At 38.6% G+C, this 23877-nt stretch overlaps 2 protein-coding genes across 2 annotated transcripts in view; one reads left to right on the plus strand and one right to left on the minus strand.

The window, feature by feature from the left end:
- The first annotated feature begins 5232 nt into the window (after window positions 1–5232).
- Window positions 5233–7496, plus strand: LOC145777536 (uncharacterized). The gene is made up of 3 exons (XM_082588939.1): window positions 5233–5419; window positions 5802–5963; window positions 6431–7496. The coding sequence occupies exons 1-3, from the start codon at window positions 5272–5274 to the stop codon at window positions 6637–6639; spliced, it is 519 nt and encodes a 172-aa protein (XP_082445065.1). The 5' UTR covers window positions 5233–5271; the 3' UTR covers window positions 6640–7496.
- Window positions 7497–19314: 11818 nt separating this feature from the next.
- The window catches only part of LOC145777455 (tonsoku-like protein), a 51813-nt gene continuing 47250 nt past the window's right edge, over window positions 19315–23877 (minus strand). The window contains exons 20-23 of the mRNA XM_082588829.1: window positions 23557–23772; window positions 23058–23239; window positions 22521–22616; window positions 19315–19590 (exon numbers count right to left, since the gene is read on the minus strand). Of these exons, the coding sequence (XP_082444955.1) occupies window positions 19554–19590; window positions 22521–22616; window positions 23058–23239; window positions 23557–23772 (531 nt within the window). The 3' untranslated portion in view covers window positions 19315–19553. The remainder of the gene's footprint in view (window positions 19591–22520; window positions 22617–23057; window positions 23240–23556; window positions 23773–23877) is intronic.

Consider the following 23877-nt stretch of genomic DNA (forward strand, 5'->3'; position numbering starts at 1 on the left):
CCCCCAATCATTTTGAAATTACAGCAATTTATTTTATTATTTTTCGGTGTTTATGCAGAGAGAGAAAGGAGTCCCCAGTCACTTAAATGCGCAATTCAAGCACTTGAAGCTTTTCTGTTTTGAAAATTCCAATGCTAGTCAACAAATAGGCAATGACATTTACGTCACTAACGACGTTGGTGTTTGCAATAACATTGTTACCAATCAAGTATTTACAAACGTATTTATGACATCACTATCTTCTTTCTGTCACATAAACGGTTTGATCGTTTTTCGTCTTTTATTTGTCAGCTGAATTCGGTAGGAATAAATCAGTGGAGTACGGACTTGCTGTTTTGCAACATGCAGGTATTTTCATGAATTTCGGTATTCTCAGAAGCCACTCACTTTATCTGGTCCAGGGGCCACCTACTATGCTCTTCGTACGAACACGAATATTCGGCAATTTGGTCTTTGCTACAAACAAAACTTACGAGTATTCGTACAAAGATTTTTTTTGTACGAATATTTTGTTTTGTTCATGAAAAATCGTTTTCTTTGGCAGAAGAAGTTTTCGTTCGTACGAAGACTTTGCACGTCACAATTTTTAAAAAATCTTTGTAGAAAAGACCACTTTTTCATCGATTTTCAGGAAGATTTTTTACCTATAAAGTTAAGCCAGACCCAGGCATGCTTGCTTAATTTCATTGCAGTTTGTAGGGTATCCAAGCAGAAAATATTTATTAATATACTTGTAGAGCAATAAAACATAGTAACTTTAGCGGGTTTAGCATACTTTATTTCACACAAAATATAACATAATTAAAATAAAATAAACTCAAACGTTTTCGATACGTAGTACGTGTGTCCTCATCAGGAATTAAATCTGCAATACATAAAATGAAAAGTCGTAAGATAAATTTGACCATGCACTGTAACTGTAACGACACTCTGGACTGAAAGCATAATTGGGCCCAACACTGGCCAACTTTTTCTTGGCACACATCGAAACCAAAATATTTAAATTTTATTGTGATTTTTATCCCAAACTGTATTTACGTTATGTTGATGATATTTTCGCCATTTTTGATGATGATGAATCGTGCTCAAAATTTTTAAACCTTTTAAATTCGCAACATAAAAATATCGAATTTACACTTGAAAAATCCAATGATACCATCGCTTTTTTAGATGTTGAAATTGAAATTAAACGCAATTCTTTTGACACCTGGATTTGGTGAAAACCTACCAACACTGGCTTGCTTTTAAATTATAACGCTCTATGCCTTGCAAATGAAAATCTGGTTTAATTTTGTGTCTATTATCTCGTGCTCGTTTGGTGTGTTCTGATGATCAGTTGTTTCAGAAAGAAATCAAGAAATTAAAAAACATGTTTTATTTAAATGGATATCCTTCTCACTTTTTCAATAAAGTCTTAATTGAAAAAGTCTTAAAGTCTTAATAAAGTCTTAATAAATAATAAAATCTTAAATAATAAAGTCTTAATAAAGTCTTAAAGTCTTAATAAAGTCTTAATAAAACCTTCATGGCTGATGAACCAAAAGACACGCCTGAAGAAGTAGATTTTAGTTATTTTATTAATATACCCTTTCTAGGAAAAGATTCAACAATTTTTGCGAAAAACCTAGCTAAACTTATAAAAAAGAAATTTTCATGTGACATTCATCCTGTGTATAAAACATTTAAAGTGCACCAATATTTTCAACTGAAGTCGCCTACCCCCTTTGCTCTTTCTTCAAATGTTGTGTATAAATTTAGTTGTTTGCGTGACGCAAACCAGACATACATTGGTATGTCAACCAGACATTTGTTGACAAGGGCCGGGGAGCACTTAAACCCAAACCTAACAACTAAAAGTGCAATTAAAGAGCACATCGCCTCTTGTGAAACGTGCACTGACAATGTCTCGATCGACCAATTTAAAATCATCTCTCGAGGCAGATCTGATTTTCAGACTAAGATCATGGAAGCCTTAAGAATCAAACGTAACAATCCATCTCTCAACCGGCAGTTATTCGCTTGTGGCTCATCGTTCCTTTTGTGTATGTTCTAATTGTTTTGTCCAATGCATGTAGTCTACACCTCACGTGATCTGTTTCCCACCGCATAATGTACTCGCAATCATTCTCGTATCATTTGTTCAGTTTGTGCTTTCAGTCCAGAGTGTCGTTATAGTTACAGTGCATAGTAAAATTTATCTTACGACTTTTCATTTTATGTATTGCAGATTTAATTCCTGATGAGGACACACGTACGTGTCGAAAACGTTTGAGTTTATTTTATTTTAATTATGTTATATTTTGTGTAAAATAAAGTATGCTAAACCCGCTAAAGTTACTATGTTTTATTGCTCTATGGTTCAACAAAGCAAACTCTCTACCAAAGCTTTATAATATACTTGTAATGGCATTTTATACCTTTTTTTTTGTTCTTTTTTTTGGTAGAAGATGTTACGATGTAGAAATAAGCAGAAGTTAGAAAATCATAATTTTGACCAACAAGACTAACCAGTACAGGCTACTACACCTATTTCTTCAAAAAGCCGTTGGGACATTTTCGTTGTGACTTGTTTGATTACTAGACTGGTTGAAAACAACAGAAAATTTACGCAATATACATTTGAGTAAAGGTTTAGACCAATGGTTCTCAACCGGGGGTATGTGAAGCGATTTCAGGGGGTCCGCGAAAGTTTCCGAGTTTTCTGCATGGTTGATAAATTACGAACTTTAAGCATTGTTTGCGCTTTGTTTATATATTAGTCTACAGTGATTCTCAAACTGTAAGTCGCAACGCACTTGGTGCGTCGTTTGAAATTGCAAAGGACATTGCACAAAGGTTTGGTTTCTTAGCCTTATTAAAAGGTTTAAGTTATTTATATGATTTTTTTAGTTTTTTAGTTATTTATGTTGGCTATGTTCAACTTAATTCTTTTGAGACAACGGATTGTTGATCAATGATTTACTTAGAAATGCAAACGTTAGTCACCAGTCTATTACCACTTACAGTTTTGCAATGACTGTGATTATGAAGAATTAATATTGATTACAAATGAAAAATGGGAGAAGTTTTTGTAACGGTGGTAACATTTTTATTTACTTTTGATAAAATTTATAGAAAAACATCAAATGAGAAAGATTACTGATTTTTGAAATGTTTGTCAAAACATTAAATGTGTCAACGTATAGCTCATAACATAATTTCGTCACTCTCATCAATCGTCAAGTGCGTTGCGAATTTAGCAAATTCCGCATAGTGTGTTGCTTCGAAACGTATGAAACATATGATTCCATAAGGAGACGCGATATACCAAAATTTCATATATAAATTTTTAGGGGTCCTAGACTGCTTTGAAGGCACCAAAAGGGGTCCACTAAGACAAAAAAGTTTAGAGCCACTGGTTTAGAGTTTAGACGGCATGCTTGTTCTTGAGCACGCTATTTATTACTAACAGTAATCATTGTTTTAAATATATTGTCATATTTGCTTGTCAGTAGATGACGTGTTTTTTCCGTTAGCAAGGTTTGCGCTTCAAATGCGTAAGTCATTCGTGTTTAAATATTTTCTTCGGAAAGTTTTCTGCAACTATTTTGAAACATGAAGATTTTAGTGACAAATGTTTTGCTAGCAGTCATAATTTCTGAAAATTAATTATAAGAATAAACAAATGATTCGGGAGTTTTTGACATAAAAAATCTTCGTTTTCGTAAGTTTTGTTCTTGTATTTGGAGCGCAAACGCTTGCTAACGAATAATCATAACCAGTCATAACAAAAATGCCACGACGACTGCTTTTCGAAGAAATTGATGTAGTAGCCTGTATACTGCTTAGTCTTGTTGGTCAAAATTATGATTTTCTAACTTCTTCTTATTTCTCGTATTTCTACATCGCAACACAAATATTTCGCTACGAAAAAAAAACGATTTTTCACGAACAAAACAAAATATATTTGTACCAAGAAAAATATCTTTGTTCGAATATTCGTACGTTTTGTTCGTAACGAAGACCATAGTATATCAAATTGCCGAATCACGAATATTTGTGTTCGTACGAAAAGCATGTGAAATAAAGTGGTTGTTTTGAGTTAGGCCTACTATTCTTCGATGGTTTGAGAGTTACCAATGCCCATTGAGCGTGTAATATCCTGAACTTTTTTTATTGTTTTATTGCTATTGTAGCTTTCTTACACGAGCTATTATATATTTTTCCATATCATCGCAATAGGCCTTAACTATTCTATGTAAATCGAGTTTAAAGAAGGCATTAATTTTTGACAACGGCAACTTATAACTTAACCAAAAAATTTTCTGTGGCGGATTTTAGCAAAGAAAAAAAATGTGTATCGAAATACGGTATCTAAATTTCTAAATTGCCTTTTATTAAGGTAACCTTTTGCTTTTCATAATCCTAGTTTGGCTGGATAAAGTAAACCAGGGTTCATTTGCAGAAAAGAAATTCGCTGTAAAAAATTGTAAGTTATAGAAAAAAATTAAAAACGAACCTAGTCATTTTTTTAAACTTCTAAAAGGAACAAGCCTTCTTTCTAAACAAGTAAGAACCGTGTATTTTGTCAAAGACCAGAGTTAAGAGTGTACCCTGATCCACAGTGGAGTTTCCGCGCCGGAATCCAGCTTGCTTCTTTGGAAGGAGCAAGTCGATGATTGGGAACATTGATCACGGTTGACGCCGGCATATATAAGCCTTTCGAAGATTTTGAAAGAAACACAAAAAATACTATCGGACGATAACTCCTTGGGTCCTCTGGTGGATTGTGTTGTGAGGCTAAGGGATTGCAACCATTAAAGCTCTTCTCCAGTTTTGGAATAGTGAGGTCCTTTCAAAAAGTGAACGCACTTTTGTATCGATCATACAAGACAAGAAACATCGACAGAAACGGAGCTAGCACTTGTGCCTGTCTTGGTTGTTCGTGTTTTAGAAACATGGTATTCGTAAAATAAACCATTACTTCAAAAAGCGTATCTGAAGCTAATGAAAGTGGTAAAAACTGCAGATGTATGTTACCATTACCTTGACACAAACAATAGAAAACAAAAAATTAGAGATTTACGGCGTACCCACTGATGGATAAATATGTTGGAAAGTTATAGGCCTACCAATACAAGAAAAATTGCACCAAATTTTTAGAGAATAAAATCTATTCAACTCAAATATTTTGAAAACTTGCTGATAAAAAATAATGACGATTTTTCAGATTTCTTGAAGTAATTCTGATTATATCAAGGTTTACAAAGCCTACCAGGAGTAACAAAAAGAATGAACTGGTTAAAAGTTTCTTCTGTGACTGTTACGTTGCTGGCGTTCCTCTGTTCCATAACGGCGACCTTTGCCCCAGCTTGGATCTCATTGAATGGGCTCTACCAAGGATTTTTTGGAGTTAGTGGCAAGAACATTTATGTATCGGGTGAGTTGTCTTCAACGAGACTGATTGACTTATTCAGTAAGTTTAAGAATGAAAGTGACTACCTGTCTTTGTCTAGCCCACAATCGAGTGTTAACAATTTGTTAACAATGCGATCAATATCAGACCCCTCTATTGTGTATATTCACACTTCAGCTGCATAGCCAAGTGGTGAGAGCCCTGGAACGGCACTCGAAAGGGCGCCGGTTCCAGGCCAGTCACCGCTCAAGAGCATGTGGCTGTGTTTTTGGCAGAACACTTAAAGGCATGCTTAAAAGTGGGTACGAAAATTGGATTCCTTGTCTTCCACTTACTCTAATAATAATCTAAACCTTCAGGCCTACGACAAAAAAGCATCAAACCATTTTGTGCGTGTTTGTTTTAGATACTACTCTGCTGAAATATTCGAATGGGACAAGAGCTTCGTTCGCTTTCATGATCATTGGGACAATTATACTACTTGGCGGGGTCATCCTTGTTAGACAGGGAACAAAGAAATCAAATTGCAATGAAATTAAATGCGGGGGAATCAGCTCAATTTTAGGAGGTGGGAAATACTAACTTTGTAACTATTAATAGCCTACTGTTATCATTTTTAATGGAGAACTGTTATCATTAAAGATGATATCAGTAGCCTATTAATAGTCATGCCAGAAGTTTCGCTTTCTTTTGAATTGATGTAACTACCTAAAGTGACAATTACTACGGTGTCATCCCCAGTTTGTTAACTAACCAAACAAAAAGTCAATCAAAAAACCTAAAATGTAACGTAATACCTAATTGTTATCGAACGACACATACGCTATTGCTCGAATAGTTTATGATTGGGATCATACCTAATTCTAAAGAATTTTTATTACTGCACATTTTCTTAGAACACAGTTACAAAATGGCATGAAAACTATGAAATCGCAAAGTTAAGCAAAATCGGCTTTTCTGGTTACCTCCTCGTAGCCTATTTCTTTGTTTCACAAGTTGGTTTAAGACTAGAATAAACGCTGTCATCTCATTCAGGAATTGCTGTGATGATTGGAGTAGCAGTATTCGCGGGAAAAGTTGGGCCTATTCTGGCTCCGGGTGTGCAGTTTAGTGCAAGTTTTGGTCTAGCTTGGATCGCCTTTGTATTAGGAGTAGTTGGAGGGATCATGTCAGTCCAACTATCTAGAACAGCGTTTCTCAATTCCCAGTCGGCGTTTTCAAACTTCGCCGAAGGTTCTGGATGAATCTACAACCACGTCAAGTTTTAAAAAGAAAAATTTTTAATTACTTTCTACATTTGTCGCGTAATATGTCTTTAACTGATGTAATAATTTCTGTAGCTTAATTTTACAAGACTGTCAATCGAACATTGAATGACGTCAATTATTTTTTTTTATTCCAAAACTCCGCAACCCAGTGAGTTTCGAAAAAGCAAAGAGAGCTTTCTGTTGCTGTCTTTCTAAGTTTTTGTGATGTCACAGTCGTTTGATGTGCTTTTCGGAAATAAAAATGATTTTACCAGCAGCAACACAAATCTTCGCTGAAAATTTTTTGACCTGTGGTAAGTCTTTGCTTTGTGCAGTAGCCTACTTAATTCGTGCATCCTGTAACGAAATGAAAGAACACAGTGAACTTTGTTGCATGCCAATATTCTTTGGCTATCGGGAAGAAAGTTGCTCGAGACAATGGATTTTAAAGTGAAATCAGTAGGTTACCTCCCTGAAAAAATAATATCATGTAGGTCCAACTTAGTTTCTTATCGTTGTTTCCGACAATTGTTCACCAAATCAAACGTCATATAGAACCGTTCGGGTCTACTGAATCTTAGCGTATTACGTCATGGAATTTTTCCTAAAAAAATGAGCCAAGATTGCACCATCGTTCGTAAGACTTGTATCACACCTGTTGAAACATGAAACATTGCATCATCACCTTTGAACACCTGTTGAGAATTGCTTCACAATGCCTTTCATTATTACGTCACAGAAACTGCTTACGTGCGTTTGGAAAATTGCAATCTATTCTGGTCATTCTTAAAATTGTTGCTTGAAAAGGTGCCAGCTGGACGAAATTTCCGTCTTTTATCCAAGTAATTTGCATTGTACTGACAAGTTTAGTGGTGTATCGCGTTGCACCACAATTTCGACAGCCGTAGGCTATTTTTTACAGAAATACAATTCTCGAATAGACGTTTCCAGAAGAGTGTTTCTTTCGGTCACTGCATACAGACGAACGGATCCGAGAATCTTATGTTACAATTTTCCCACGAAGAGATTATGGCTTACCGCTGTGACCAATCGTGTCAGCGACAACAATTGGAATTCCAATTTGTTGGAATTCCAATTTGTTAGGGGAGATGTGGGACCAGTGGGTCACTTTTTACGTTTTTGCATGTGCAGCTTTTATTTGCCTCGTAAAATTGGATTTAGACGTCTTAACATGAACTTTAGTCTATTCTTCAACATACCACAGCATTTAGCTCAAAATGTAAGAAGAGAAAAGTTGTTTATTTTGCTTGCAAAAAATGCAACTCAAATGAACCAATGGTTTCCATGCACCGTCAAATACAAATGCATTTTTTATCTGCATTATTTATTTTTATTACTATTTACATAGTCTGGCAGTTTAATTTATATTTCCAGCAATCAAAATATATTAGGAAATTAATGTACTTGCCTATGTCCCTTAAAAGCTATTTTGACGTCATCACGTTCGAGTTAATGATTGCATGGTGGTCTGTTAATACGCATAAGGCTACAACCAACTTTCTTCTTCGTCGTATGAGCTGTTCTTCCGGACTATATGTTTGGGAATGATGTCATCAGCCACTCGACAGTCTCGTCATCCAGGGCCTTCAGTCCAAGCGTTCCATGTGGTGGTTGATGGATTGGGCAGTCATGGACGACATGATCTACTGTCTGGTCTGTGGCGCCACACTCGCATCCCGGTGAGGGAGCCAGGCCCCATTTGCACATGTCTGAACGAAAGCGACCGACGCCGGTTCGTAGGCGGTTAAGCCGGACCCACGCAAGTCTTGCGAAGGACATTCCCGGAGGGTGGGGATCGACGTCGGGTAGGAAATCACGGAGTCGGGAGGTGTTGTTTTGCCACTCCATGTTCCATGTGTAGTTCGTCCAGTGTGCCGCACTTATTCCAAGATCTTCAACGTTGTTCAGAAGCTGTCGTGCGGCGGGCACAAATGGGCGTCTTGATTTCAATCGCTGCTGTCCTCCAGGTAGGCGCTGGAGTGTACTGTGGAGGAGGTGGTCGGGGTCCAGTGCGCGACGAGCAAGGGAAATCATGGCTCCTTTACGGCGAAGCTCAGCAGGTTGGATGCCTGCAAAGATGGGAAGGCAGTCCGTTGGAGTGGGACGCTGGCATCCAGTCACAGTGCGTGGTGCGTCATTGATGGCGGTATCAATGTGGCGGGTGTGAGAGCTGCGGCACCACACTGGTGCGCAGTACTCGGCGGTAGAATGGGCGAGGGCCAAGGTAGCTGTGCGAAGGGTTTTCGCATCAGCTCCCCAGCCGGAACCCGCCAGCCGCCTCAAAAGTGCAACGCGCGCAGATAGTTTTTTGCGCAGTGACTCCAGGTGTCGTCGGTACGTGAGTGACCTGTCCAGGGTTACGCCGAGGTAGGTGGGTTCGGCGCAGTAGGGGAGGTGTTTGTCATCGGTGGTAATGTTGATCACACGTTTTGCTTCCTTGTTGTTTAGATGGAAGGCCGCCGACACTGTCTTTGCCTTGCTGAGCTGTAGCTTCCATTTCTGGAGATATGTTGATATAGTTGACATGTCCTGGCTTAGGTTCCTCTCCATTGACTGCCAATCTCCGGCTGGGTGCAGGAGAGCCAGATCGTCTGCGTAAGCATACTTCCTGGAGATGGTGTCAGGCAGGTTATAGATGTAAGTGTTAAAGAGGAGGGGAGCCAGGACAGAGCCCTGTGGAACGCCGTTCCTGAGTCAACGTAGTCTACTTCGTCGGCCGCTACCGGTGGAAAGGGTAAAGCTGCGGTTTTGCACAAGTTTCATAATCATACGGACCATGTGCCTGTCAGGAAGGAGACGGAGTAGTTTGCAGGTATAGTGCAGTCGTGGGACCTAAAAAAGTGGTGTTTGTGGGAAATTTTTTTTATCAAGCTGATACGTTGTTCAAACCTTCCCCATATTATGCAAATGGCTCAGAAAAAAATCCCCATCAATCGGATGATGGGAAACCACTTTTTGGGCCCTTTTTCGAAATGACGTCACAATCTCTTTTGAGTCCAACATATGAAAATTTCAAGTTTTTCAAAATAGGACATATTATTTATTATATCATTTTTTAGCTTTTTTCAAGAGGAACAACTTTTTCTATTAACCAGAACCCTGAAAATGTACAGAAAAAAAGTTATTACCGATTAAGCAAAAGGATAAATCCATGAATTTCAGGAAAATTTGAAATTATTCGTCACTGTTGGACTTATTCTTCTATATTCTTTAACAAGAATTAAACAAAGTAAGCGAAACATAAATTGAAGCTATCATCATCATCAAAAACGTCAAAGATGTTGCTTTCCTCCTCGTCTTGTCCCGTTTCATCTTCATTGTACGAGCATTCCTCTTCTTCAGTACCAACATCGACGCTTTGCAGAAGTGAAAAAAGTCTTCATTCTTAAGTTTTTCGTCTAGTCTCTGGAGTATGTCGTTCATACTAATTATTACTTTGATACGAAAAAGATGTGAAACTATCTTTGTATTTCAAGTACTATACTATCACATTCAACACCATGACATTCACCACACGAAGAAACACATGCCATTCCATACATAGCATCTTTTCACAAATTGGGACTAGGTGGGCAAATTTTCAAAAAAGGGCACTTTTAGCGCAAGAGTTATGTTAAAAAGGACACTTTTCGCGCGTAAATGATGGAAAAAGGGCATTTTTTTCCGAGCGTAAAACATGTAGGCTAAGCTTAAAAATGTAGATTTCTCAGGCAAATTGTGGGTAAAAAGGCATATTATACCTAGACTAAACTTTTGAGACCCATAATTGATTCCTATGTTCATCCCCCCCACAATATTTTATAAATAATAATGTAATAAAATTTAATCTAGCAACATTTAGTTGCAGAGGTCTCTTGTACTAAAGTAAAAAGAAACAACTAAGATAATCTATGAAACACAACTGATAAGATATTATAATGAGTTGAATCTTTGCGAATTAGATCATTCTAAAGAGCTGGTATTTTATTTTGATGAAAATCTGGAAACAAAGTTCGGTAAATTTGAGGTAGGCTTACCAGGGGCTCCGAGAGGGGAGGAAGTCGGCAACTTTCCCCCTAGGATAACGATGTCAAGGAAAAACGAGTAGTTTTTATTTTTTCACTTTTAAGGGGGCCCATTTTTGCTCTTAAAATAAAAATGTATCAACTTAAAAATGAATAAATTTTGAGTGAAATGTTTCAAGTATTTTTCGATCATTGTAAATGCTACAATCAAGAACAAATCGTTTTCGTATTGAGGTAGGCTATGTTAAATTGCTTTAAGGCGTAAAATATGCTGCTTTAAATCTATTGATTTCTGTATCACTAAACAGTTTCTGTTGTTTTAACTTAGAAACTGATTTTGTTAAGCGTGTAGCCTATTTTTGCTTGACCAACCGAATCTTGACTCCAAAAGCTGCGTTGGCTAGGCATATTGATCTAACTTGTCTGGAAAGGTGAACGATGTTCAAGCAAGATCAAAAGAAGTAAACCTTTCTGCCTATTTTCTGATGGATGGCATTGCTTAAATCTAGCTGGAGTTCATAGTGTACAGTGTTGTCCAGATGTCATATCAATTTAAAAGTAAATGATCGACTGTAAGCTTATGTCATTTTCGATAGTAACTCGGCCAGATAGGAAATTCTAAAGAAAGCTGTCCCATAGTCCAAGTTGACTACTTGAGCTGCTTAAAATCTATGCTTCTTTACACGATGTGGATTGCAGTCCCAAACGAGATTCACACGACTAATCAATTCATATAGCGATAAAGAACTGGCAGAACTGTTTAATGGATAATCAGAAGAATTGAATGAAATTATAGGAAGATATAATCAAAGTTAGAGAAAGCTGGAAAGAGTTGGATGCACTTGGCTGCTCGCAAGCTTAAGTTTTTGTAGGAACTATGAAATGAAAAGAATTTTCTTTTATTGGGGACAGAACTATCCAACAACTCCACTTCACCAGCTCAATCATGCAAATGATATTTATTCTACCGTGTGCTATATTGCAAAGGATTCGCTAGCTGTTGGTAGTTTATTAACAAATGTATCAACAAACTCAAACATATTTTCGATAAGTTTAAAGTTTTATGGAAATATCATCGTTTGTCTGATGTGTAGTTGCGGGCATGTGGAACAAATTTTAAAATGTTATAATATCCCCTACAATAATGAAATTTTGGATAAGTTGGTACTTTTGAAAGAAATCTACACAGTAAATTTAACTGAGCTGTAAACCGGAACGCACCACCTCATCGGTAGCCACTTTAACAATTCGAAATTCTGCCACTGAAATTGACTAGAATGAAACCGCCAACCAATCATAAGCTACGGTTTAGTGACGTAAAAAATGGCGAAAAGAAGATCATAGAAAGCAAATTAAGTGATGGATTTTTTGTCAGCTGGTTGGCTTAGGGGTTAGGGCTAGAAAGTAGTCATTTCATTGACGCGTGTTCGATTCTCACCACTGCTATTGCTCTTTTTCTTCTGTAATTACCAAATAAAGTTCAAAACAAGCATTAACTCTCTGGATGAGTGCTAGAAGGGTCACAATTGGACGGTAGCCTCTTATAACACGTTCTCATTGGTTGGCGGTTGCATTGTAGTCAATTTCAGTGGCAGAATTTCGACTTGTTAAAGTGGCTACCCACCTCATCATCTCTACTCAAAGATGCTGTGATCCGTAACGTTGCATTGCAAAAGGTCCGAAACGGATTGAATGATTTGTTGAGCTATTTTCAATGCCTGTATTGTGTGTTTACAATTTCTTCTACAATTTCTATACTAAAATTACCAGCTAGAACAAATTCGATTCGCATCATGATCGAAACCAATAGCCTAGGCTACTGGCCTGTCACGTAGATTTGTCAAGGGGAGGAGACAGTTATCACCGACCCAACAACGGCTCTGTTCCACGCAACAAACAAACAAGAATGTGTCACAGCAAACAAGATCATCAGCAAACAAGCTCGCACTGCCCAAACATTAGATACTGGTAGGTGGGGTAGGCTACTCTCAGCAGCCCTGGATGTTCACACTGCGAATCAAACATTCAGGACATCGATCACTTGGTCAAGAAAGGAGTGCTCAACCACCAAATCAGTGGTGGATATGGAACAGCACATCCGATATTTTTAAACACTGGTTGCAACGCACATGAGATGTGCACACTAGAGATGCAGCGAACCCAAAATTTTTATCCGCACACCGCACCGCAACTGACTCATCTATCCGCGCACCGCACCGCACACCGCAATTTATCTGGAACTTTGACACTGCACCGCACCGCACACCGCAAATTACAAAATTAAAAAAAAATATTTTAACGAGTTATTGTTTAGAAAGTCAATTGTAGGAAAAAGCATCCATGGCATATAACTGGTAACCTAGTACCAATACAGTTGTGCACTAATTGGCCAGGCTAACCAGATCATATTCTCTTATCAGCAATGCATCTAAGTTCTAAGACATAATACAAACTAAGACAAATAGAATGTTCCTGGATCCAGTATCAGGACTTTTGAACACTTTTTGTAAGCAATAATGCAATTATAATGCCAGTGGCTATATGAACTACACACACAAGAGTAAAACTTATAGCCTGAACTCACTGGGCTAACTGATATAGTAAATAATGCGGTAGTTGCGCTAGGCCTATAGCCTGGTAACTGAGCTTATCAGCTAGGCTACTAACCAAAAACATTCGTACAACTTCCCTGACAAGCAAGCCCTAAAACCCTGTCAACTGCAAGCCATTTGCAATTTGCATTTGCATAGCTTTCCATCTTAGGGTTTCCGAAGGGAAAAATAACTGATCCGTGTTTCCAATTTAAATTTGAAGTTTCATAGCTGATTCTTGAAAAGTTGAAAGTTTACGTTTACGAAAGTTTAATTTCTTGAAAGTTTACGTTTACGAAAAATTAATTTCTTGAAAGTTTACGCGGCAAGCGGCGCGGCGCGGCTTTGTCATTTCAACCTTCCACGCGGCGCGGCGCGGCACGCGGCGAAAAAGTCAAAAGCGGCCGCGTACGCGGCGCGGCTTGCATCACTAGTGCACACCATACGACCCTAGGCCTACTAGGCTACAAGTTTTTCTAGGCAAAACAGTGAGCAACAATAGCAATTTTGCTGCAAGTGTAGTCGAGTGATTTTTGTTGATTTTCACATTGAAAGTTTTTTTTCTTGACGATAGGTAGCCTAGCTAAATTTTAATTTCAGAGGAATTCAATTGTACGCTGAGGAAAGCCAAGTTCAGCTTAAAGCATATGATGCAATGCAACGCATGATACAAAGTGGTTGCTTTTATTTTTGCTGAAAATTTTTTTCCGAGGCCCATTTTTCGTATTGTTTCCCGACCAGTCCTGATTTCTCTCGGAGGCCCTGAGGCCTACTCACAACACAAATTGCTAATTAATCTGCTTGAATGGAAAATTAAGGATATTATAAGTATAAGGTCAAAGGTAGGCTCATAAGTTCTAAATGTATGCTGAAGCTTTCCATTTAGCTGTTCATTCTTTAACTTGAATAAAATTTGGATCTAACTTAAACAAAATTAAGTCTTAAAAATTGCCCACCTAGTTTCAAACTAGGTGGGCAAAGAAAGGGCAAGGTGGACAAGCAAAGGGACTAGGTGGGCAATTGCCCACCTAGTTTATATGTGAAAAGATGCTATGATTCCATAGTTACGACAGGTGCAAGTTTTCGTTCCACATGGATTTTTCCTTGATTTCTTACATCTGCATCTAATTACTTTGGTCAATGCTTCTGGTGCTATATGCATATATCCGTCATTATTGGGACAAGTTCGTTGTTGCTATTGTTTCTCCATTCCCATTCACAAACATTGAATTTAAAATTTTTCACCAAGTAAAGACGTAGCCCATGGAAGTAGGCTGCTCTTTGGCTTGGTGTTAGCTTTTCCTGTGCAATTATTTACTTCGTCCAGGAGCGCTTCAACAAAGCCTGGAGCATCAAAGAAGCCAACCCAAATATTAAAGATATCAAAGAAGATCTTCTTTTCCTCCATGCATAGTCAGGATGCGACACAACGTCATCGATATTTGGAAAAGGGAAAGGGAGTTTGGTTACAAGTTTGCGAAAATCAGAAACGCTGAAAGAGAATTCTGTAATTATCAGCAATGTCTAGAGTTCTCAAAATAAGGTCAGAGAAGCATCTATAGCTGCATTCAAGATCTGGTATGGTGACAATGAAGATTCAACGCTTACTACACTCAGGTATGTATTTTTACGTAGGGATTATAATGTTTAATAATGTTTACACTTTTAAGATATTGTCCAATTCTAGATACCCTGTATGTAATATTTATCTTTGTTTACTTTTAGACATGGCAAATACATGCATATGGCATGCAAAGGGATAACATCATGAGTGCCAGTCTTCCAATGATGTAGTAACATAATAACTACATCAGTATCATCAGCAATGACATTTACTGGACCTTTTCGAAGAGAAGCATAATCAAGGGATTTCGCTGCAATGGAACTGTCAGCATCATCAGAGCAGTTGTGAACTTCAACTTCGGATTGTCTCAGCAGGGTAGAAACAAACTTGATGAATTCAGCCTTGTTTTCGATGCAGATGAGGTAGCTATCTTGAGCAAAAGGAAGTGAATTGCTCGGATCTATTTTCACAAACGTGCTCTGTGGAACGGAATTTCGGCGCAAGTGCTCGTAACTTTTAGTAGTAATGCACCACCGTCGATAATAGAAGTCACTTGCTTGTTGATTTCCTCCAAGGCATGCGACGAAGAACCAGGCAGAACTTTTCGAAGGGAAGGTTTGTCGGGCTTTCTCACCATGCCTTCCTTGAACATCGACATTGGCTCTGAAGCCAACTCGAATTCGAAAAATTCCTCAAGGCTTTCCTCTCTTTCAGCAGCAGCAATCATCCTATTGAACATGACTTTCGAACCTCTACCACTTGCACCACTTTTTGTTTTGTTTACTTCCATTAAGGATTCTAATTTCTTGATCAATCTTTGGGATTAAATGATGCGTTAGTAACTGCTACCCCATCTAAACCTTTCTGGATATTTTGACCAATTTGCTCCGCTTGTTCACAATTGACGTCATCTTTTCCAGCGATGGACACTAGACCATTTGAAAGAGAAGATAGGTTTACATCTGGTACCAAGAATGGGTGTTTCGTTGTTAACCAGGCCAGAAATCTTCGTAATCCCTCTTTTTTCTTGAAGCACCCAACTCTTCATGCTGGTTGCTTCATAGAAACTGAGCCTTGCTTAGTTGGGTCATTGCTTCATGAATACTTGCCGAGAAACACCGTACGCTATCTGCTGTCAGAAAACGAGAACATCGCAAGGCCCGAGCCTCAAACAACCCTGGCCCTAGCCAACCATCCTTCCAATGTCCATCCTGCAGCAGAAGTTTCACCGCACAGATAGGCCTCATCAGCCATCTCCGCACTCATGTAGCCTACACTGACCAAAGTCAACACTAAAAAAAGAAAAAAGAAACTTGATCTCAGTCTCATTGGCCATCTTCGGAAACGAAGGGCGAACATCATCATCATCACTTGCCGAGTGACTCACACTCAAAACCCAAAGATGTCGAACACTTTTCTGTCATACTTTTTCCTTCCGTCAATCCTCCACGCGACTTATTTGAGCGCATAAGACTTTTCTCGATCGCAAGATCTGTCCAAATTCCAGTAAAGCTTTTTGCTGTCCTCTTTACTGTGTGCTGCTCGGTTTGGAATTGATCGTACAACCACAGATGAAAAGAAAAATTTGCAGTTATCAGCAATAAGCTATCTGGAGTCATGGTGTTGAATGTAATAGTTTAGTAAGTATGCTTGAAATACAAAGATAGTTTTACATCTTTTTCGTATCTAAGTAGGCTAATAATTAGTATGAACGACATACTCCAGAGACTAGACGAAAAACGTAAGAATGAAGACTTTTTTCACTTCTGCAAAACGTCGATGTTGGTACCGAAGAAGAGGAATACTCGTACAATGAAGATAAAACGGGACAAGACGAGGAGGAAAGCAACATCTTTGACGTTGTTGATGATGGTGATAGCTTCAATTTATGTTTCGCTTACTTTGTTCAATTCTTGTCAAACAATAAAGAAGAGTAAGTCCAATAGTGACGAATAATTTCAAATTTGCCTGAACTTCATAGATTTATCCTTTTGCTTAATCGGTAATAACTTTTTTCCTGTACATTTTCAGAGTTCTGGTTAATAAAAAAAGTTGTTGCCCTTGAAAAAAGCTAAAAAATGATGTATAATATGTCCTATTTTGAAAAACTTGAAAATTTCATATATTGGACCCAAAAGGGATTGTGACGTCATTTGGAAAAAGGGCCCAAAAAGTGGTTTCCCATCATCCGATTGATGGGGATTTTTTTCTGAGTCATTTGCATAATATGGGGAAGGTCTGAGCAAAGTATCAGCTTGATAAAAAAATTTTCCCACAAAAAAGCTCCCACGACTGCACTAGTAAGGCCGCTGTGCCATACAGTGTCGTAGGCAGCCGTGAGATCGACAAACACGGCGCCAGCCTTCTTTTTTGCCGAGAAGCTGTCCTCGATGTCTTGGGTCATCAGAGTGACCTGGTCTACGGTTGATCTTCCGTGGCGAAAGCCGGCTTGTTCCCGAGGGAGCTGAGGGTCTATTATCGGTTCGACACGGGCGTAGATAAGTCTCTCGAGTATCTTGAAGGGGATACAGAGCAGAGAGATGGGGCGGTAGCTCTTCGGATCCCCTGGAGGCTTCTTCGGCTTTGGGACTGCAACCACTAGGGCTCTTCTCCAGATTTTTGGGATGCGCAAGTGACGCAAGCAGCAGGAAAGGAAGTCTTTTAACCAGGACCTCATAGAGGGGGCAGCTTGGAGTATTAGTTCCGGGCATAGGTGGTCAAGGCGCGGGGATTTGCCTGGCTTTAGGTGCTGGAGGGCGGAGGCAAATTCAAAAAACCAACTTTAGAGATGCCGTAAAAGATGTTGCAAAATTTGCTTATCTCTGTGGTTTGTTTACTCGGTAGGCGAACAATACTGCTGATCCCCACCAGGTTGTGAACCATTGGTCCCCACTGCGGCCACTTGCACTTAGCATGGCTTCAGTTGAAACTTGGACTAGATTTTCAGGTCTGCTATTTGCCATCACCTAACTAAAATGTAATGAGAATTTTTCGTATTAAACCACATTCCATAAGCACTTTGCTCTAGCACAAAATACAAATTTTATTAGATGTGAAAATTTTACTTTTTTGCCTCAAAAATCGTTTTACTGTCTCAAATCTTACACAGACTTCTGTCTTGTTCAAAAACTCGTAGATAAAGATGGCGTTATATGTCGATACCACAGTCAAAATTTCAAATATCGATTTTAAATGGAAAGAGGAAAAAAGCTCCTGATTCACTGGTTTGATTGAATCTTTATCCTCGGACTGGGAAAGCTTCTTGCAGAGCTTAATCCTGGCAGTTTCGCATACTTGTAGAGGCTTTGAATCACTGACGCAGGCCCGGTCACCGAGATTGACAAAGTGAAGTTTCCGATTTTTGAAGTTTTGTTGCCGGGGAATTACTCCATCCATTAGGTACCGCTGAATGGAGAGCAATCCTTAACGTGCGTTGCTCAAGCGCACACCCCGAGAGTCGAACCAGCGCCGCTTGACCTTGAAGCTTCTTCGTTCCAGAAGTCACGCGCTAACCAACTGAGCTATCGGTCCCTATGATCCACTGGTCCCACATCTCCCCTATGTGAACCAGCTGAACTAGATTATTTTATGGAAAACAAAATAAATTTTGAGATTTTACGAAAAGCATTCAAATGGAAAATAAAATTGTGTGTAACCTACATTGAATCAAAAATTGATTGTTTTTCGACGTTTGTTTGTAGAAAAGACGTGATTTGCGCGCTGCTTGTCGAATCAAGCTCTCGGATCGAACCTTGAACATTTGTTTGAGAGTTAGATAGGGTACGTAGGCGCTATATTCTTTCACGCAGTTACAGGCAAGCGCGAAGCGTCAGTGAAGCAATAAAACAACTTGTATGTTTCTGCTTTTAATTTCGCATTCATCAGATGAACGTTGCAACTGCGGCTAGAAAAGTTAATATTCCTGATGAACACCCAATCTTTTAGTATTCAATTTCAGCACGTTTGCATAATCACGATTATGCTGTAAACTACAAGCAAATTAACTGCTTACAATGTTTTATTCATTTCAAAATGTGCATGTTTTAGTTTGTATGATGTTAGAAATAACTTCAGCTGATTGAGATTTTGGATAGATGGATATGCTAAAATGTTAAACTTCTGTTTTCAAAAATAATATTTAACTTGTTGAGGATTGGACTGATTTGCTAAAAGTTCGATACAAAATTTCAGACCTTTTTGCAGTTTTTAAAAACCATCAAAATTGAGGCCTTGTGAAAAAAATTGTGCATATAAAGCTTTGCAAATGTGGCAAGTTTCTAGAATGGACAAAGTATGATACATTTCTGTATTGCACTCTGTGGTAGCAGGTGGAAACGTTTACAGTAGATTATATTTCGAGAAGAATTTTTGTGTATCCTGAAAATTAAGATTTCCCTACATCTATGTCAGAAAGTCTATTAAAGTGTAATATTACAAACTAAAAAGAAATTACAAGCGTTTGCACTTGAAACATGAAGTCACATCAGCTATTTCTGAATTGTTTCAAATGCTCATCAACATAATTTCTGACTAATTGACTTTAAATTTCTAATGGCTTAACTTTCCGTTGTGTCTACCATTTGCAAGTTCGTCAATTTGTGTAGCAGTGTAATAAAACAACAACAAAAACAAGAATAAAGCATGAAAACAACGATGTAGAAAAACATCACATTTTCTTCATCACAACCCAGAAAGTGCATAGCGAAGGAGAATATAAGAAAACGCCAGTGACTAGATTATGATTTCTTTCACCAAATGCTCCACTGATCTGCGAAAACATGCATATGTCAACAAAATGTCTAAACATGGAACTGTAAAGAGTTTCATATCCCACTCGTAAGCATTCACTTGCACTTCAACAATGATCATAACAAAAAAAAACTAATTTGCAATAAGCTATTTATATCCATGTGGAAAATATTAAGCTATGTTATCGAAAAGTTAAGCAATAGATTGAGTTTCGCTTTTAGCAGCATGATCGTTGCTTACTTCACAATGTTTTAGCTTGATGCAACGAGTTCGCTGTGGCAGTAGTGGTGTGCAATAGCTTTCAAAACACAGTTCCTCGGTTGTGCTATGACGATACAGGACATGACTAGGGAACTGTGTTCCGAAATCTAGTACAAACCGCTACTACCACAGCGAGTTTGCAGCATCAGGTTAAAACAGGTTGTTAGTATCTACATTGTGAAAGAAGGCCCATAGTTTGTTACTAAAACGTCACCACAAAGTTAATAACTGATAATAGTCCACCCTTTGAATAGTTTATGTTCATTAAATACATCCAAATAACGTCAGGTGGTGAGACGTGTAGCCTTGACAGGGGAGTCCAGGGGGTACTTTTGGACCCGGCCCGGGATAATTTGAGGGGCCCAGAACCTTTTCGAGGGGCCTAAGAACATGAAGAAACCACAGCGTATTATTTGGATAGAGCGCACTTTTCTTACAAAATGTCTTGATTTGGTGCCCAAGGATCTCATTGGTACCGGGCCCAAAATATCGTTTCAACGGCCCTGGTGAGAATTAAATGTCAAAATTACTTTTCTGAAAATGAATTAAGTGATTAATTAGATCAGGAGGTTTCATCGTGAGTTCAAAAAATGATAACAGTTTACCCATTGAACTATCCTATCAAAACTTATGAGGTGACCGCAGTCTCTCATGAAATGATCAACACTTTGTGAGGTAGCACACTTCTTAAAGAACACCCATTAGATCAGGGGTGGGCAAACTTTTTATCTCGAGGGCCGCATTCAGAATCTGAATTTGTTCGAGGGCCGCACAAAACTATAATTAAGATTATAAGCCAAAACATAAAATCTAAAATAGTCGAAACACAAGTCTTTATTTGATTTTATAGTAACCAAAGAAATGGAGATTTTATATATTGCATAACAGATAGCTTGGAGTGCAAGATAGATGGGCAAACGACTTGGCAAAACAAAAGATGAAATTCGCGGGACACATTTTGAGAGGATCGGCAGGACAGCTACATCAATTGGTTATTGAAGGTATGGTGGAAGGAAAGAGGTGCAGGAGAAGAAGGAGACGAACATGGGGAGATGACGTGATACAGTGGGCTGATTTGTCAAGCATCGGAGAAACAAAAATAGTAGCGGAAGAACGTGACTTGTGGAAGAAAGTGACAGCCAACCTCCGGATCGGAGACGGCACGTGATGATGATGATAACAGATATATAAAACGTTTGCCTCAATTATTTATTTGAATACAACCCACATCAAGATCAAACGTTGCCAGACGTACTTGGAGCGAATTTTACAGAATATATCTTTGAGCGAATTAACATTATCAGAAGAACTTAGTTTCTGTTTCTCGGCAGTCGAGTGTAGCAAGATCTGACAGCGATAGACACGTGTTTCGCCCATGAGGCTGGCTCATTTTTTTCGCGCAACGGGCTCAGCAGTATCGCACCACTAATTCATGCCACATACTTCTTAACCGCTGCTTTTGTTAGTCAATTAAAGCCTTAGGCGTTTGAGGAAAGAAAACAGCTGAACCAACTGTCGCCAAGGATATGCACAGTTGAGAAGGAGCGATCTTCCTGGCGTTAGCACTACCTAACTACTCATTATAGAACAGCGAGCATTGTGTTTCGCTAACCATACCGGTGTAGCCTCCACACTAGCCATGAAGACTTTTTCAAAAACATGTGTTTCTCGGCAGTCGAGTGTAGCAAGCTGACGCCAGGGAGATCGTTCGTTCTCAACATCAGAAAAACGGTCGCAATCGTCGCTCCTCTCTCTACCAAGAGTCTTGGCTGGGTCCAAGACTAAAACAAGAAAGAAAGTCTCGTGATGCGACAGGCCGAAGTCAGAAATTTCTATTGTGACGTAATCGGCTGTTTAGAAATCGGATGCTTGGACACGATAGCGGTGCGAGATGGCTGAGTACACAAATGACAAGATGCACATTGCTAAAACTGCACATCACTTAAGAACACAATGTGGCTGGGGTAACAAACCACTACAATGCGATAAAAAGACTACTGCATATTTTATCTTTATCAAGATGACATACATGAGGAAAAAGTTCAATTAAGTCATTCTAGCAATTAAAATTGTCAAGCAATTTTATTATTATTTTTTTGTGTAATTGCTTCAGGCTTTCGCGAGCGCACAAAAATTGTCTCGAGCTGCTTACGGCCCGCGGGCCGTAGTTTTCCCACCTCTGCAGTGGATGGTCTTACTAGACCCAGGTTGAAATTTAGACAAATCAGAGCACTGTAGCCAACGTACTCGCTCCATCGGTCCATCCGGTGAAATAAACAAGATTAATAAAGTAAGAAGAGAAAGTTCTTCATATCTTCCATCATGTTGATGGAATGAGTGCTCGGGCTGAGACCGTTTTGGAAGGTTTACCCCGTTCCTGGAAGTTTCGCATACTTGTAGAGGTTTTGAACCACAGACGCAAATCAAGCTACCGAGAGAGACGGCGAAAGTTTCAGTCGAACTGTATTTACTGTAAATTGTTCCATTGATCTTGCTGTGTTTTTGTTGGCACAGCAAGTTGCTTAACCTGCTTATCCACAGAGGTGTCAGGCTGGGCAGCCAACAACGTAGGCTACATCAGGGATGGCTTATCAATAAGCAGATAGGACATAAACTCTGCAAAACCAAACAACGTTTGCAGTTTATGAATTTATTTGATACGAAACCTCACAAATATTTGCAACGCACCTGAGAGGAGCAACGTGGCTTTGAATCAAGTGATTGCCTGAAAGATCAAGAACTTCGATGGCCTTGGCTGACTTGTCAACAAACTTCGTAATGTGGCTGAAAAATAAAATGGAAAGTTTGGAAACAAAAAGTGAAATCCAGCAGATGAATATACTGTGATGACTGCCTAAGTGCCCATGGCCATTGGCCAATTGTAACTGACAAAAAAATGCCATAACACAAAATATTACTCACACAGCAAGTATAGCCTGTAAAATATAGTATGTATGTATATTGTATAATGTATATCACCCTGGGCAGCTTCACTTGCATCAATTGTTCAAAACATTTACAAGCATGTGAAAGTGTCAGAATAACTCTTCAAAAAAGGGTTCCGAGTACTCATTACATTTATAACAGATATTCCTTTGACATTTGATTTGCGTGCAGCCATCGTAAGCCAACAAATCACATAAAGCGTGGGTCTGTGGGTAAAAATCTTCAATAAAAGTGGATCAAAACATATATTGTAGCATCGATGAATGATCTTTCTCTCACTTGATGATCACGTGATCATTGGAGAAGTCGGCCACTTCACTCAGATCAATGATTTTCATCTTGGATCGATTCAGGATCTTGAGAATGCTCCGGACTCCTCTTGCACCGATGCAGTTCTTGGAAAGATCCAACTTCTCCAGCTGTTGGAGCCCTGACGTGTTGAAAATATTCTTTAAACGTTTCTACACAATGTAAAAAAAAACTTCCAGAAAAACAATCAATTTTAAGTTGGCATAGAATTGTGATGATCTTTTTAATATATATAAATAGTAACAACAACAAAAATTGTGAACAAACAAGGATTGTGAGGAGTTCTTGCTACAATCGGCTGCAGAGAAACAACAAAATATAACAGAAATGCATGAGCTAAAATTGCCGCAGCCTAAATACTTCGAAACGTCACTACTGCTTTGTATACTACTTTGGTTCTATTGCAAAAGAGACATTTACAAAACCATCTCATATCTTAAGACTATTTAAACACAAGGTTTGGCTTCACTATGAAAATCGCATCTGCAACTGAGACATGAAAAATAATCTTTTGAAATGGCAACAGATTACCTTCAAACGGGTAAGAAAAATTTGAAAATGAGTTTTCCGATAACCAACAATTCCTTAGGATGAGAATCTTCAAACTTTCCATCACCTTTAAAACCCCTTCAAGATGTTCGCAGCCACCCAAAGGGTTATACGACAGATTCAAATGGGTCAGGTGCTATCATAGAGAAATTAACAGCGTTAATCAAGTTAGTTGTTCGTTCATTAAATATGAAACAAATGCAGAAAACTTTGATAGCTACTGGGAATCTACAAGAAAATA

This window comes from Aplidium turbinatum, chromosome 9, assembly GCF_918807975.1.
Source record: "Aplidium turbinatum chromosome 9, kaAplTurb1.1, whole genome shotgun sequence".
NCBI lineage: Eukaryota > Metazoa > Chordata > Ascidiacea > Aplousobranchia > Polyclinidae > Aplidium > Aplidium turbinatum.